This window comes from Salvelinus sp. IW2-2015, linkage group LG26, assembly GCF_002910315.2.
Source record: "Salvelinus sp. IW2-2015 linkage group LG26, ASM291031v2, whole genome shotgun sequence".
NCBI lineage: Eukaryota > Metazoa > Chordata > Actinopteri > Salmoniformes > Salmonidae > Salvelinus > Salvelinus sp. IW2-2015.
Genome location: NC_036866.1, coordinates 49,655,757 through 49,672,070, shown reverse-complemented (window position 1 = coordinate 49,672,070; position 16,314 = coordinate 49,655,757). Strand labels below are relative to the sequence as shown.

General features: G+C 43.5%; 1 protein-coding gene across 1 annotated transcript in view; it reads right to left on the bottom strand.

The window, feature by feature from the left end:
• Nucleotides 1-14,907, bottom strand: part of LOC111952253 (reelin) — a 266,162-nt gene extending 251,255 nt beyond the window's left edge. Inside the window, 1 exon segment of the mRNA XM_070435040.1 lies at nt 14,327-14,907. Coding sequence (XP_070291141.1) covers nt 14,327-14,573 — 247 coding nt within the window. The 5' untranslated portion in view covers nt 14,574-14,907.
• Nucleotides 14,908-16,314: the final 1,407 nt, after the last annotated feature.

Below are 16,314 nucleotides of genomic sequence, written 5' to 3'. Positions count from 1 at the left end.
TTAAAGGTGCAATATGCAGAAATCCCTKCTTATTTCTTGGTTGCTAAAATTCTAAAAGCTTGCCTAATTTTTGTTCAAGTGACAAAAAAAATCTGTCTATAGTGTAAAGAATCATTGTACCATCTAAACCGCTGTGAAATATATTTTCAATAACCCAAAATTGTGTATTTTCAACTGTTTGAAGCTGGTGTGCAAAATCGAAAGTAAAAGAGGCAAAGGGAAACTTAAGAACTTGAAGCATAGAAACAATGCACATAGAACAGATCTACTGCTTCTTAGACTTGCTTTCAATGAGAATGACAGATCTACAACTCCCATTTCTATGTGAATTTGGTCAGGTTGCCCAAAAAGCTACAAACATATTGCAGCTTTATCCCCTGCAAAATTAAGCATTTCTTGCAGTAAAATTATACACCAAATGTAGGCAAAATCTTTACTCGGGAACAAGAGTGGAAAAACATGATTTCTTTCAGCATATTCTTATTTAACCTTTATTTAACTAGGCAAGTCAGTTTAAGAACAAATTCTTATTTACAATGACGGCCTACCCTGGCCAAACCCTAACCCCGACGACACTGGGCCAATTGTGCAGCGCCCTATGGGACTCCTAATCATGGCAGGTTGTGATACAGCCTGGAATCAAACCAGGGTCTTTAGTGATGCCTCTAGCAGTGAGATGCAGTGACTTAGACCGCTGCGCTACTCGACAGCCCCCTTGAGAGAATGCGAATGCGCAGTTAGATACCGTCTGTAGAGGTGCTGTCTTTATCAGCATCATAACAGCTGATAGTATTTCAGCCAAATAAAATATGCGTCCAAGCCGAACTGAAATCTTGTTGGGTCATTTTCACAGCTTTCTATTACCTTGCATTTGAACATTTTGCACAGAAAATCTTGCATTTTATCCCCGGTTCCTAAACGTCTTTGCTGCTAGAAAGAAGCAGGGATGGCAGAGAACTTTATCAATGTCAACTAGATTGAAGCATTCATTCTATCAATGTACGACATTATTCAGGTGAGCAATGATTTAGTTAGTATTCTAGGGCAACATATAATGAGAAGCTGCATGTATCTTATTATAGACAAGTTGACCATCAAATAGCCTACCAAAATCTCTGAAATTATAAGCAGAAACATATCTAAATCAGGCAACAAAAAAATCCTGCACCCCGTGTGAAGAAATCCCAGCTGAATGCACAGCTGGCCCCGGCGCACCACTAGATCTGTGTGCTAAGCTAACATGTTGCCATTGATATCAGTGGCACAATGACACAGTCCTCCCATACACACACGGCTAAGGGGTGTTCTTAGACACGACGCAATGTCATTGTCACTTAATGGCCTTGGAGGCGCCTTGGAGGCATCAAATGCTTTTGTTAGACAGGCAGAATGGCACACATTCATGTTCTGCTGTCATCAAAGCATGGTCTGAAGAAAAATACTTTCTCACCCATCTGCTCTTCAGAAAGAGGAAGCTATATGGATGAATATAATGCTCACCAGTCAGTGAATAAAAGGTCCATCATTCAACGTCTCCTTGATGGTATAATGACACAGACAGAAAGGGGAACACATCTTTATGTCTGTAAGCAAGCATGAACATCTCTCTCTCTCTCACTCACACACACACACACACACACACACACACACACACACACACACACACACACACACACACACACACACACACAGACAAAACAGTGCTACACTTGACACACTTCTCTAGCCACACAGTGCAATCTACTGAGACAAAGCAGTGGGAGGGAGGAAGGGAGTCTTAAAAGATAGGCGGGAAGATAGATGACCGGATGGAGTGAGTCTAGCACAACCTCTTAAAATGTGCTGATGTTATCAGTATGTTGAGAGAGAGAGACCCCTAGACACAACTAAGACAAAACATCAAACAAAAACAGGTCACAACTCCTGCAACTCCGTCGCACACTGCGTCTGTGCATAGTCAATGGTAGGATTCGAGGGGACTCTTATGGTAGGTACACCAACAGATCATCCCTTGGCAGTAGTACTGTAGTACTTTATCACTGACCTCAACCCAGAGTCTCTCAGAGCGGTCACAGTCAGCCCACTGACATCCCTATCAGATAAACGCAAAAAAGTTTCACTGTAATAGTGAAGGTGTACAATTGGAAGTAGAAAACCAAAACAGTACATTTGACCTCTCAGCTTCCCTATCAAATCTAAAAATGTTAAGCAGACAACCTAAGAAAATGTACAATAATGACAAATGGTTTGATGAAGAATGCAAAAACCTTAGAAAGAAATTGAGAAACTTATCCAACCAAAAACAGAGACAGAAAACCTGAGCCTACGCCTTCACTATGGTGAATCACTAAAACAATACAGAAATACGGGAAAAGAAGGAACAGCACATCAGAAAACAGCTCAATCCACAGAATCCAACCACTTCTGGGAAAACTGGAACACACTCAACAAACAACACGAAGAGTTATCTATCCAAACGGAGAGGTGTGGATAAACCACTTGTCCAATCTTTTTGGCTCTATAACAAAGAACAAAGAACAAAAACAAATACTGTATATGATCAAATACAAGTCTTAGAATCAACTGTTAAAGACTACCAGAACCCATTGGATTTTCAATTACATTGAATGAACTACAGGACAAAATACAAGCCCTCCAACACAAAAAGGCCTGTGGTGTTGATGGTTTCCTAAATTAAATGATCAAATATACAGACCACAAATTCCAATTGGCTATACTTAAACTCCTTAATTAACATCATCCTCAGCTCTGGCTTCTTCCCCAATATTTGGAACCAACGACTGATAAATCCACAAAAGTGGAGACAAATTTCACCCCAATAACTACCGTGGGATATGCTTCGACAGCAACCTTGGGAAAATCCTCTGCATTGTCATTAACAGCAGACTTGTACATTTCCTCAGTGAAAAAAATGTACTGAGAAAATGTATTCTCATGCTGTGTTGACCTCAAAAAAGCTTTGAATTCAACTTGGTATGAGGATCTGGTATACCAATTGATGTAAAGTGGTGTTCGGGGAAAAACATACAACATTATAAAATCCATGTACAATTATATCCATGTGTGCAGATAAAATTGTCAAAAAACACACGCATTTCTTTCCACAGGGCTGTGGAGTGAGACAGGGATGCAGCTTAAGCCCCACCATCTTCAATATATATATCAACGAATTGGCGAAGACACTAGAACCGTCGGCAGCACTCAGCCTCACCCTACTAGAATCTGAAGTCAAATGTCTACTGCTTGCTGATGATCTGGTGCTTGTGTCCCCAACCAAGGAGGTCCTACAGCAGCACTTAGATCTCCTGCACAGATTCTGCCAGACCTGGGCACTGACAGTAAATCTCAGTAAGACAAAAATAATGGTGTTCCAAGAAAGGTCCAGACCACAAATACAAATTCAATCTAGACACCGTTGTCGTAGAGCACATAAAAAGCTATACATACCTCGGCCTAAACATCAGCACCACAGGTAACTTCCACAAAGCTGTGAACGATCTGAGAGACAAGGCAAGAAGGGCCTTCTACGCCACCAAAGGAACATAAAATGTTGTCATACCAATTAGGATCTGGCAAAAAAAATACTTGAATCACTTGCAGAACCCATTGCCCTTTATAGTTGTGAGGTCTGTGGCCCGCTCACCAACCAAGAATTCACAAAATAGGACAACCACCCAATTTAGAATGCATGCAGAATTCTGCAAAAAAATCCTACGTGTACAACGTAAAACATCAAATAATTCATGCATAGCAGAATTATGCCAATACCCGCTAATTATCAAAATCTAGAAAAGAGATGTTAAATTCTATGACCACCTAAAAGGTGGTTGCAGATTACAGCTCTGCATTTAACACCATGCACGCCTCCTACTCAATCATCAACTTTGCAGACAACACTACAGTGGTGGGCTTGATTACCAACAACGATGAGACAGCCTACAGGGAGGAGGTGAGGGCCCTCGGAGTGTGGTGTCAGGAAAATAACCTCACACTCAACGTCAACAAAACAAAGGAGATGATTGTGGACTTCAGGAAACAGCAGAGGGAGCACCCCCCTATCCACAGACGGTACAGTAGTGGAGAAGGTGGACAGTTAAGTTCCTCGGCGTATACATCACGGACAAACTGAATTGGTCCACCCACACAGACAGCGTGGTGGAAAAGGCGCTACAGCACCTCTTCCATCTCAGGATGTGGCTTGTCACCAAAAACACACAAAATTTTACAAATGCACAATCGAGAGTTTCCTGTCGGGCTCTATCACCGCCTGGTATGACAACTGCTCCGCCCACAACCGTAAGGCTCTCCAGAGGGTAATGAGGTCTGCACAACACATCACCGGGGGCAAACTACCTGCCCTCCAGGACACCTACACCACCCGATGTCACAGGAAGGCCAAAAAGATCATCAAGGACAACAACCACCCGAGACACTGCCTGTTCACCCCGCTATCATCCAGAAGGTGAGGTCAGTACAGGTGCATCAAAGCTGGGACCGATAGAAGCTGTTTTTCAGCCTCAAGGCCATCAGACTGTTAATCAGCCATCACTAACATTGAGTGGCTGCTGCCAACATACAGACTCAATCTCTCTCTTTAATAATTAATAATTGGATGTAATAAATGTATCAGTAGTCACTTAAACAATGCCACTTTATATAATGTTTACATACCCTACATTACTCATCTCATATGTATATAACGTACTCTGTACCATCTACTGCATCTTGCCTATGCCGTTCGGCCATCCCTCATTCATATATTTATACTTACCTATTCTTATTCATTCCTTTACACTTCTGTGTTTAAGGTAGTTGTTGTGAAATTGTTAGATTACTTGTTAGATGTTACTGCACGGTCGGAACAAGAASCACAAGCATTTCGCTACACTCGCCTTAACATCTGCTAACCATATGTATGCGACCAATAAAATTTGATTTGATTTGAAGTGATTCCCAAACCTTCCATAACAAAGCCATCACCTACAGAGAGATGAAGCTGGAGAGGAGTCCCATAAGCAAGCTGGTCCTGGGGCTCTCTTCACAAACACAAACAGACCCCACAGAGCCCCAGGACAGCAACACAATTAYACCCAACCAAATCATGAGAAAACAAAAAGATAATTACTTGACACATTGAAAATAATTCACAAAAGAACTGAGCAAACAAGAATGCTATTTTGCCCTAAACAGAGAGTACACAGTGAAAGAATACTTAACCACTGTGACACACTCAACATTGAGGAAAGCTTTGACTATGTACAGACTCAGTGAGCATAGCTTTGCTATTGAGAAAGGCCACCAAAGGCAGACCTGGCTCTCAAGAGAATACAGGCTATGTGCACACAGCCCACGATACTGAGCTGCACTTCCTAACCTCCTGCCAAATGTATGACCATATTAGAGACACATATTTCCCTCAGATTACACAGACCCACAAAGAATTTCAAAACCAAATGTTGATTAACTCCCATGTCTATAGGGTGAAATAACGCAGTGTACAATCACAGCAGCAATATTTGTGACCTGCTGGCACAAGAAATGGGCGTTGAAGATCCAACACCATTGTAAATACAACCCATGTTTATGTTTATTTATWTTCCCTTTTGTACTATAACTATTTGCACGTCATTACAACACCGTACATAGACATAATATGACATTTGAAATGTCTTCATTCTTATGGAACTTTTGTGAGTGTAATACTTACTGTTCACTTTTTATTGTTTATTTCACTTTTGTATATCCATTTCACTTGCTTTAGCAATGCAAACATATGTTTCCCATGCCAATATAGCTCCTTGAATTGAATTAAACAGAGAGACAGAAAGAGCGAGCGAGCGAGCGAGAGGAATGTGTGTCACAGGAGAGAGTTCTATTAAACCATTAACCCATTAAGGCCTCCTTCCTTCTCCCTCCTCCCTAAACCCTAAACTAGCCAGAACCGTCTGCGGCTGAAAACTAGGCCAGTCTCCTGTCCTTGTGCATCGGTTCACTGACTGACTTCCTGGCGCCCTGTTTAGACAAAGGCAGCGTTTTCCCTTTCACTGCTTCTTTAATAGCACACACACTCGTTGATCAGTCATGCTGGACGTCCAAAATGACAAGTCTTACTGCGGGACATTAGACGTCTCCAAAAGCATTGGAGAGGAATGTTCGAGGTCAGGGACTCTTCAAAATCAGCTGAGAAGGAGATAATGACTTGCAAGCAATCGGGGAAAGACTAATTGAGAAAGATTTCAGTCTGAGTAATGTAATCCGTCTTGTCCCGTTTRGTGACATCATCAGCGTCTCCTCCGACACTTGACCTGTCAGAGTGTCGGAGGTGTGTCAAGTGTCTCGCCTTTGACCTCTCTGTGTCTTGCTGTGTGTTTGACAGCATTGTTTATTCAGTAAAAAGACAGCTAATAAGCTGGATATTGACGTATAGGAATCAGACAATAGACACGGCACGCTGCCTGTCTCCAGTCTCAAAGATGTCCCTCTCTGTTTCACACGTTGCTGTTGTGGTCGCCTTCGAATGAAGAGATCATGGGTCAGTGAATCTCCATTTACAGTGCTTCTTTGTCCAGGACTAGGCATAATATGTGTTCASGAAACTGCTCCCAACTCTCTTCCAATCCTATCTGAGGTTGTAGTATCTGGCTGGTATCTTGTAACCTTCATGAAGACATGTGTCGCTTGTTGTTCCCCAGGCATTAGTCAACATAGGACCTCGGCAAGATAATGCACTACTGCGCAAATAGCAGACTCCAAATAACAGTGTAATTCACTATTTCCAAATCAGATATGCTATCATTGTGGAAGGTTGACGGTATAGGCTATTTGCAGGGTGAATTTATCACTAGGTCACCATTAGGCGACAGGGTCTAAATCTCCTTGAAGTGTTGATTGTTTCTCTGTGATTCTCCAACTATTAACATATGAAAGGGCCCATTAGGGAGAAGCATGTTACTATCTTCAGATTAGCAATGGCCATTTTGGCCCGTGATGTTGTTGACTGGTTTGCTAAACAGCTCTCGCTTTTCTCTCTCTCCCTCTATAGCTTTCTACCCTCATTCTCCCCTGACTCTCGATGTCTCTCGCTTTCTCCTCCTCTCACTTTCCACCCATCCTCTCTCCCCCTCTCCCCTTTCCATCTCTCCCTCTCTCTCTCGCTTTCTCCCCCTCCCCTCCTCTCTGTCTGTCACTCCCCTCTCCCCCCTCTCTCTAAACAGTGTTCAGTCATTTAGCAATCAATGCACTGCTGCTTCCCATTGAGTGGCTGAGCGTTGTTTGGATTTCTATAGTGGAGAAGAACAATGAAGTCTGGTCTGTTGCACACACATAAGTGCACACACACACACTATGAGCATGGTCTGTGAGAGCCAGCGTACCTGTGCCAGACTGCCACAGCAGGGGAGTGTGCGTGAGTGGCTCTCACACCGTGCTCCACTCTGACCCAACCACCCCCATGCCCGCACACACAAATGAACTCACAAATACATTTGAATGTATGCAAATGATAATACACACACTGTTAAGCTATGCAAACACTACAATCACACTCTCCCGCAGATTAGATTCAAAAACACATGCATTACACATACAGTACAGTACAAATGGAAAGGCACACAAAGCAAAGACCAAGCAATAATACAGTAGCACTTCAAAATACTGGAGCAGTCAATAAAACAGATCCCAGCTTTGATCCGAAATACAAACATCACAAAGCTAAGACTCACAAATCCAAGTGAAAATGCATAAATTACCACCACGCACACAATGGCACAGAGTCAATCCCCCATTTCCCCTCTTTCTCCCTTTCCCGTTCTCTCTCTCCATTTCTCTCTCTCTCTCCCTCTAGCTCCCTTCTTCTAGTGAATCCCTATTCACTTCCCAAGGACACCACTCTGCCGTTCCATTCCCTCCACCGTCCTGCCTTTTCCATCCCTTTCCATTGTTCTTTCACAATATTCAGCCTTAAGTAAGATGCCCTCCCATCACCCTGCGAATTGGAATTCAATATGCTGTTTTGGCATGACCATGAAATACCAATAGACTGCCTATAGTCCCTCTCCCTTTGCCCCTCTCGATCTCTCAAATTCCAAATTAACTTGAAAGTGATGGATCAATGTCGACAAAGCAGTGCAATACAAAATAATTACGGAACATAAAAGGAATTAGTGTCAAATGGATGCTTTTACAATTCCTCTTTCTACCTCTCTCCCACTTTCTTTCTCCCCCTATATCCCCCTCTCCAACACTTCCACCTCTACCTCCCTGAATGTGGGTGTTGTTCTTCGGTGAGAGAATGAACAGGTTGGTGTGTGTGAGTCAGAGAGGATTAAAACAGTTACAACACAGGCAGGAGAAGCAGCACTCTGCTCCATCTGAGCGTTGCCTGGCTTTCTGTTATCTATGTTTAGAAACAGAACTCTGGATTCTTTATCCTCACTCTCCCTCTCACAAAGACACTGCTGTCTTTCAGTGGAAAAATACGACTTGGATGGGGACGTGACTTGGAGCTGTGCAACAGGCACAATACTCAGCACAGTGAAAAATGGCTATGAAAAGAAAGAGAGAAAAAAGTATCTTCAAGATGTCTTAAATAAAGAGCTGTTTCCTGGATGGAGTGGGAGTGGGCCAAGAGGGCCAGGCCCCAATGTGCGTGTCTGTGTCTCTCTCTATCTTTCTCCAATTTTCTTTATTGGCATGACGTAACAATGTACATATTGCCAAGGCTTACTTTGGATATTTCCAATATGAAAATAATAAGAATTAACATTTTCAACGGGACAACAGTAACAACAATAACCAAGGGTCAAAATAACCATACATTGAACAATAACAATAAGCATAGAGTAGAGGACATGTGCAGGTTGATTGGTCTGTCAGACACTGTCTCTCATCTTATGGCAGGAAGCAATGTAGTGCGCTGCCAACCCACAGCTCTCTGCGTCCTCCCCCAACAGGACGGCTAACCTACTCTCATCAGAGAGGTCGTCACCTTGACTAAGGGTTTCAAATTTGGGGAAATGACATTCTCTAATTGTTTTATATTTTTGACATTTTGTCAGGAAATGCAGCTCTGTCTCAGGTTCTGCTGTTGTGCAGTGGTTGCACAGCCTTTCCTCTACAGGGAGCCAGGTTGTCCTGTGTCTACCCTTCTCAATGGCAAGGCTGTGCTCACTGAGCCTRTCTCTCTCTCTGTGTTTCTTTCACTCTTTTTTTCCACTTTTTCTTCAGCAGTATCTCGATCACACCACTTAGTCTATAAAAACGGCCTTATCTTATGAGGTGAGAGTAGAGATAGAGAGGTCAGGTCAGAAAAACAATTAGGGCCTGTTGTTCTGAATTTCAGCCATGCAGGTTCATCCCCCGTGACTGTGGAGCATTAACAGATGAAGCATATTCATTTTTTTATTTTTTTACCGTTATTTTACCAGGTAAGTTTAACTGAGAACACGTTCTCATTTGCAGCAACGACCTGGGGAATAGTTACAGGGGAGAGGGATGAATGAGCCAATTATAAACTGGGGATTATTAGGTGACCATGATGGTTTGAGGGCCAGATTGGGAATTTAGCCAGGACACCAGGGTTAACACCCCTACTCTTACGATAAGTGCCATGGGATCTTTAATGACCTCAGAGAGTCAGGACACCCGTTTAACYTCCCATCCGAAAGACYGCACCCTACACAGGGCAGTGTCCCCAATCACTGCCCTGGGGCATTGGGATATTTTTTAGACCAGAGGAAAGAGTGCCTCCTACTGGCCCTCCAACACCACTTCCAGCAGCATCTGGTCTCCCATCCAGGGACTGACCAGGACCGACCCTGCTTAGCTTCAGAAGCAAGCCAACAGTGGTATGCAGGGTGGTATGCTGCTGGCATTAAATGAACACCTGAACACCTAACGCTTAACAGCAGCCATTACAATAGGACATGGTGCTACTAGACTGGTTAAAGGATTTACTGTAATTAATGAATGTGTGGGGGTACAGTACACTGCTTGTCTCTCGCTCTCTCTCCTTCTCTCCCTCCCCCTTTCTCCCTCTCGCTGCCTCCCTCTCTATCACCATGGTCACTATCTCTCATGTCTCCTCTCCTCAAAAGCATATGCAGCAGCCCCCTTAATGGTTAAATGTTAGATCACACACTGCTTTAGAAGACACAACCAACTTTCCTCTTTTGCTCAGAAACTGGCATCAAGAGATAACATTAAAAAGGCAAAAGTGAAGAGAGCAAATTTAACAAAATAACATGATGCAAGGCAGAAAAAAGTCCTTGTTTACTGAGACAAACAGATCCCAGAAGGAGAACCATCAACACAACGCTTCCACTTCCCCCCTCTTACTCCTCTCCCCTTCTCTCCCATCCCCCTCCCTCTCTTGCCCGGCCAGCTGTCTATACACCTGCTCTCTCTCTCTTTCTGTTTCTCTCCGTCATTCTAACTTTCTCTCTATTTCCCCTTCTCCCCCCACCTCAATCTTCCTTTCTTTCTCTCTCTCTCTCTCTCTCTCTCCCTTCTCTCTCTCCTTCCTTATCTCCCTCACTAGTGATCATCTTCTACGTATCTCTCCTCTGCTCTTCTAGTGCCTTATCTCCTTATATGGAACCAGAAGACTGGTGTGCGCGACTGGTGGGGGGACCGTGTGTGTGTGTGCGCAAATGATCCTAATTGCACAAGGGCTATCCAGCCTGTCACTATTTCACTCCCCATTATCCTCCCATCTCCGTGGCTTACCCTCTCTCTCCAAATCCAAGTTCTACCCCCAATGAGCTGTCATAATATGCCTAAACATGGGATAGAAATAAAAAAGTGAGAGCAGCACTAAAACCCAGTAATTTCCCATACCAACCCCCGTCCTCAAACCCCCATATCTGATCAGCTCAATCCAGCTCTGTCTGTTTAAATCACTGTCATCAAATCTCCCTACTCCGATCCCATCCATCCACAGCCTCAGTTTATTTAAACCTCCACCCCCCCCCCCCTCTTCCCTCCCTCCCTATCCTGAACCGCAGCACTTTTCTAATGCTAATTAGTTAATACTTTCTCTGCCACTCTATCCCCTTCCATCCATCCGCTAATGCTAGTTATTCAAATCTCTCTCTCTCTCCGCCCGCTGCTGCCCGCTCTTCTTACAACCCAGGCATTGGTTTAAAGGTGCTTCCCTGAAGGGCTCAGCCTGAGCTACACTGTTATTTTCACGCCCAGGATAAACGTCCCTTTTCATATACGCTACTTACTCCTGTTCTTCTTCTGCTCTCCTTTTCTTTTCTCCTTCTCCGTACCTATGGCTCTCTTCTACTTCTGCATATTAACCCATACGAAATTCTAGGTTGTTGTTTTTTTTTACAGCACAATGTTACACAAGTGCGTAGCTAACTTATCGAGAACATTGGTCTTACTAACAAAACATTCTGCGCTTAGGAAATATGTATTCTATTGTTGGTTGTTGAAGAACTAAGAGAGATAACAGTATACAAAATATAAATACATCCAGAGATAGAGATTTAAGTGTCTGGGACTAATGGACTAGCTAACATGTCCTGTATAGGAATGTCTCTTCGTTTTTCTCTCTCGTTCTTTCTCTCTCCCTCTCGCTCCCCCTCCATCCCTCTCTTTCTCGCTCTCTCTTGCTCTCTCTCGCTCTCTCTCTCTCTCTCTGGATCATCATTCTCCCGGTTAAGTGGACTCTGGCCAGTGTGAGTGACACTGGTGCCACCTTAATTGGGGAAGACGGGATCGTAGTAACGGCTCTAACGGAATAAATGGAATAGTTCCAAACACACCATTCACTCCATTCCAGACATTATTATGAACCATACTCCCCTCACCAGCTTCCTGTGACACACACAGAGACACACAGTTCTAAGGTCACTGTGTGTTTTCCTGMCCGGAACAGGTGTCATGCAGACAGCGTACCGGAGTGCAGGTGTGGGAAAGGTGAAATCACTATATACATTTTCTCTCTTTTTCTCTCTTCTCTTATTTCATCTTATTTCTGTCAGTGTGGATTTAGCTGCTCTATTCTCTTGCTCCATCTCTTTCCCTCTTTCTTTCCCTCCCTCGCTTCTCGGTCTCTCTCATTCAGCGATGTGTGATCTCTTTCTCCATTAGTTAGTTTATCCTGAGGATATAACGCCACCTACACACATTGAGCACYGGGCAACCGGATCGCACAACACAGAACAGAAATACCAAGCAGAGTTGCAGCTAGCTCAGAACAGAACAACTACTTCACTCAGCATCAATACTTGTTACAGTTACATAAATGTCAGTTTATCCATCGCTGCCCCGCACAAACACACACATCACAACAGCTCTACAATGTGAAAGCAAACATTGTTAAACAGGTACTGAGAAACACACAGCATGAAGTACATACTGGTACAACAACCTGAAATAGTCTATTTAGTATATAATGTTTAAGGATTACATTTTAAAAAATCCCCAAAATATTTTGTTCAATTACCATGAATAAAACAACAAATAAAATTCAACCAAAGGTGACAAATAAAGCAACAGGATTCAGAATAAATGGTCAGTCAACACATACAGTTCCTTCAGAAAGTYTTCACACCCCTTGACTTTTTGACCATTTTGTTGTGTTAAAAAGTGGGATTAAAATGGATATAATTGTCATCTTTTGTCAACGATCTACACAAAGTGAACAAATTATAAGAATTCTATTGATGGGAAACATTTTGAGTCAATGCATATTAGAATCACCTTTGGCAGTGATTAAAGTTGTATCTTTCTGGGTAAGTCTCTAAGAGCTTTGCACACCTGGATTGTACACTATTTGCCCATTATTCTTTAAAAAATTCTTCAAGCTCTGTCAAGTTGATTGTTGATCATTGCTAGGCAGCCATTTTCAAGCATGCCATAGATTTCCAAGCCGATTTATGCCAAAACTGTAACTAGGCCACTCAGGAACATTCAATGTCATCTTTGTAAGTAAGTCCAGTGTATAATTGGCCTTGCGTTTTAGGGTATTGTCCTCCTGAAAGGTGAATTTTTCGCCCAGTTTGTTTTGGAAAGCAGAATGAACCAGGTTTTCCTCTAGGACTTTGCCTGTGCTGAACCCTATTCCTTTTCTTTTAATCCTAAGAAAACTCCCTAGTCCTTGCCGATGACAATCATACCCATAACATGATGCAGCCACCACCATGCACGTAATGCTTTGCATAAAAAAATATATATACATATTCTTTGCCACATTTTTGCAGTATTACTTTAGTGCCTTATTGCAAACAGGACCCATGTCTTGGAATATTTTTATTCTGTACAGGCTTCCTTCTTTTCACTAATTTAGGTTAGTGTTGTGGAGTAACGACAATGTTGTTGATCCATCCTCAGTGTTCTCCTATCACTGCCATTTAACTCTGTAACTGGTTTAAAATCACCATTGGCCTCATGGTGAAATCCCTTTGCGGTTTCCTTCCTCACCGCCAACTGAGTTAAGAAGGACACCTGCATCTTTGTCGAGACTGGGTGTATTGATACACCATCCAAAGTGTAACTAACAATTTCACCATTCTCAAAGGGATATTTCAATGTCTGTTTTTTTACCCTTATTTTCAAGATACTAGAAAAACTCCATGGTCGTTGTCGTTGAATCTGTGTTTGCAATTCACTGCTCGACTGCTCGACCTTACACATAATTGTATGTGTGGGGTACAGAGATGAATAGTCATTCAAAAATCATGTTAAACACCGTTATTGCACACAGAGTTAGTCCATGACACTTATTATCTGAATAGTTAGGCACATTTTTACTCCTGAAGCTATTTAGGCTTGCCATAAAAGAGTTGAATACTTATTTACGCATGACATTTCAGATTTACATTTTTTTATTAATTTGTKAACAAAAATCTAAAAACATATTTCCACTTTGACATTATAGGGTATTTTGTGTAGATCAGTGACACAAAATAGAATTGCAATAAAGGTTATATTCAGGCTGTGACACAGCAAAATGTGGGAAAAGTCAAGGGGTGTAAATTCTTTCTGAAGGCAGTTGCCACAAGCTCTATAACAGAGCTTGTGGCAACTACCACCTAAATAGAGCCAACCACCAAGTGATCCCTCTCAGTCCATCTGTGTGATGGGGACATGCCCCACATTTTTAGCAATTGGAGCCAAAAAAAATCGGCTTAAAAACAACTCAAATTATATACCATAGATAGGAAATAGTTGTTTATCTCTTACGTTAATAAAGATAATGGTTGATATCAGTGATGCAAAATATGTATCAAACACAATCAAACACAACACAAGCAGTCTCCTCAGAATGCACATGCACAGTCAGTGCACTCACCTTGGTACTCCTGTCCGGGGGTGTAGGCAGTGGGGTTCCCAGCGATCTGTAGGGTGAGGAGCACCTCTCCCCCTCCTTCAGCCACCCCGGACCCCTCCAGCTCCCCATGGTGGATACACAGGAAGAAGAAGGGGTTGAAGCGGGGGTAGAAGCCTGCTGCTGGGGGGCTCCCCAAATCCACACCGGTCCCCAACACCAGGGCCAGCAGGGCACAGCCGAGGGCACCCCAGACAGAGGCCCATGCCATCGCCCTGAAAAACGACGGAACGAGGGAGAGAGGGATGAAGAAGAGGAGTGAGAGTGGTGGTGTGTGGAGAAAGGTAGTCACAGGTAGAGTTCCAGTAAGATGGCTTGAGGGCTGGAGTCCACACTTGGTCGACTTGGATAGAGAAAGTCTGGTTCTGGGTTCTGAAAACAGTGTGTGTAAATATGAGTGTGTGTGGTTGGTTATAAGCAGACTGTACTCTAGCACTCCGTTTCTCTCCTCTGTTCCGCCTTTTCTCTTTCTCTCTCTTCTCTCTTCCTTCCACTCTGTGGGAGTTCAGAGCTAGTCTTTGCTGTCCTGTTCCGCGGTTTAAATACCTCCCCTTCACCCACCCCTCCCTCCCTCTCTCTTTCAGACCCAGGCGTGCTGTACGCTCTGTGAGCCGGCCTCCCTCCCTATCTCTCTCTCATCCAGCTCTCTCCTCCCTCTTTTTCTGTCAGTCATTCTATCACTCTCTCTCTATCCCCAGCTCCCTCTAGCCCACTGTATCACTCCACCCAGGACCCTTCCATCCCTCTCTCTCTCCAGAGACCTTAGCTGTCTTATCTCTCTGCATCTGTTGGTTTCTTTATCCCCACCATAGGCATAGAGAGAGAGATCCTAGCTTATTCACACTTTCCTTTGTCTTTTTCCCCATCCACCACCCAGCCTGTCTCCTCCTCTTCTCCTCCTCTACCACCTAGTATCACACCTCCCTCCCCTCCCTTTTCTCTTCCCTCTCTCTCAGCTCTCCATCTCACTTAGTCCCCCTCCCCTCTGCCTGTCTTCATACTAACCCCTTCTCTCGCTATATGTCTCCTTGTCTCTGTCTCCTCAGCTATGTATTTTTACCCAATTCCAAGTATTTTGTTTTTCCTCCTCCTCTTCTCTCGTTGCTTTTTTTATTTGGTTTCCTTTCCATCCGATTCTCCAACTTTCTCTTTCTTCACTGTCAGAGCCCAGCCAGCTTCTGCTTTCTCCCTTCTTTCCCTTTCTCTCTCTCTCTCCCTATTTCACTCTCCCTCCCTCCCCCTGTTCTCTGGTCTAGATTAACTCCCCACTARAGAGCAGAGTAGACACCAGAGCCGATAATTCTGTTTTCACCCCGTATGTCTCTTTAGCCCGGCTTCCAAATCATAGCTTAGTCTCGCCCTCTGTATACTATCTCTATCTTTTTCACTCTCTCTCTTCCTGGAATAAACAAAAACAGCATGGAGCTACTCCTCCTACCTCTCGTCCACACACTCTCTCCATCTGTTTCTCTCTCTCTCTCTCCATTCTTCAACAAGTACAGCTTCAATGACTTACAAAAACAATGCATCTGTCTCCAGAGCGGACACAGTGCATTAAACATACACATACTGCTTTACATCTCTGTAGCACAACTCAAAGCTAAATAAACAACATTAAAGCAGACTAAACCAATAAGTACTTTCAAAATCAGTCTTTAGACCTCCGACGCTGGTGAGTGGTGAGCCACTGCTCTGCACTGATCTGTCTCTCTCTACTCAGCCGTGTGTGTGTGTGTGTCTGCAGTGTCTCTCTCTTCAGCCACCCGCCGTATGTTTGTGGGTTTGTGGTTAAACTCCGGTACAGACATAAGCAGCAGCCTAGCATGCTGTGCAAGCTCCAATACACACACACACATACACCACTTCCGAACACTGCTGACCTGCTCGCGAAGCAGCAAGCAAAAGCTGAGCCTACCGACCAGATGCTTGAACAAACTTAAGCCTGGGTCAAA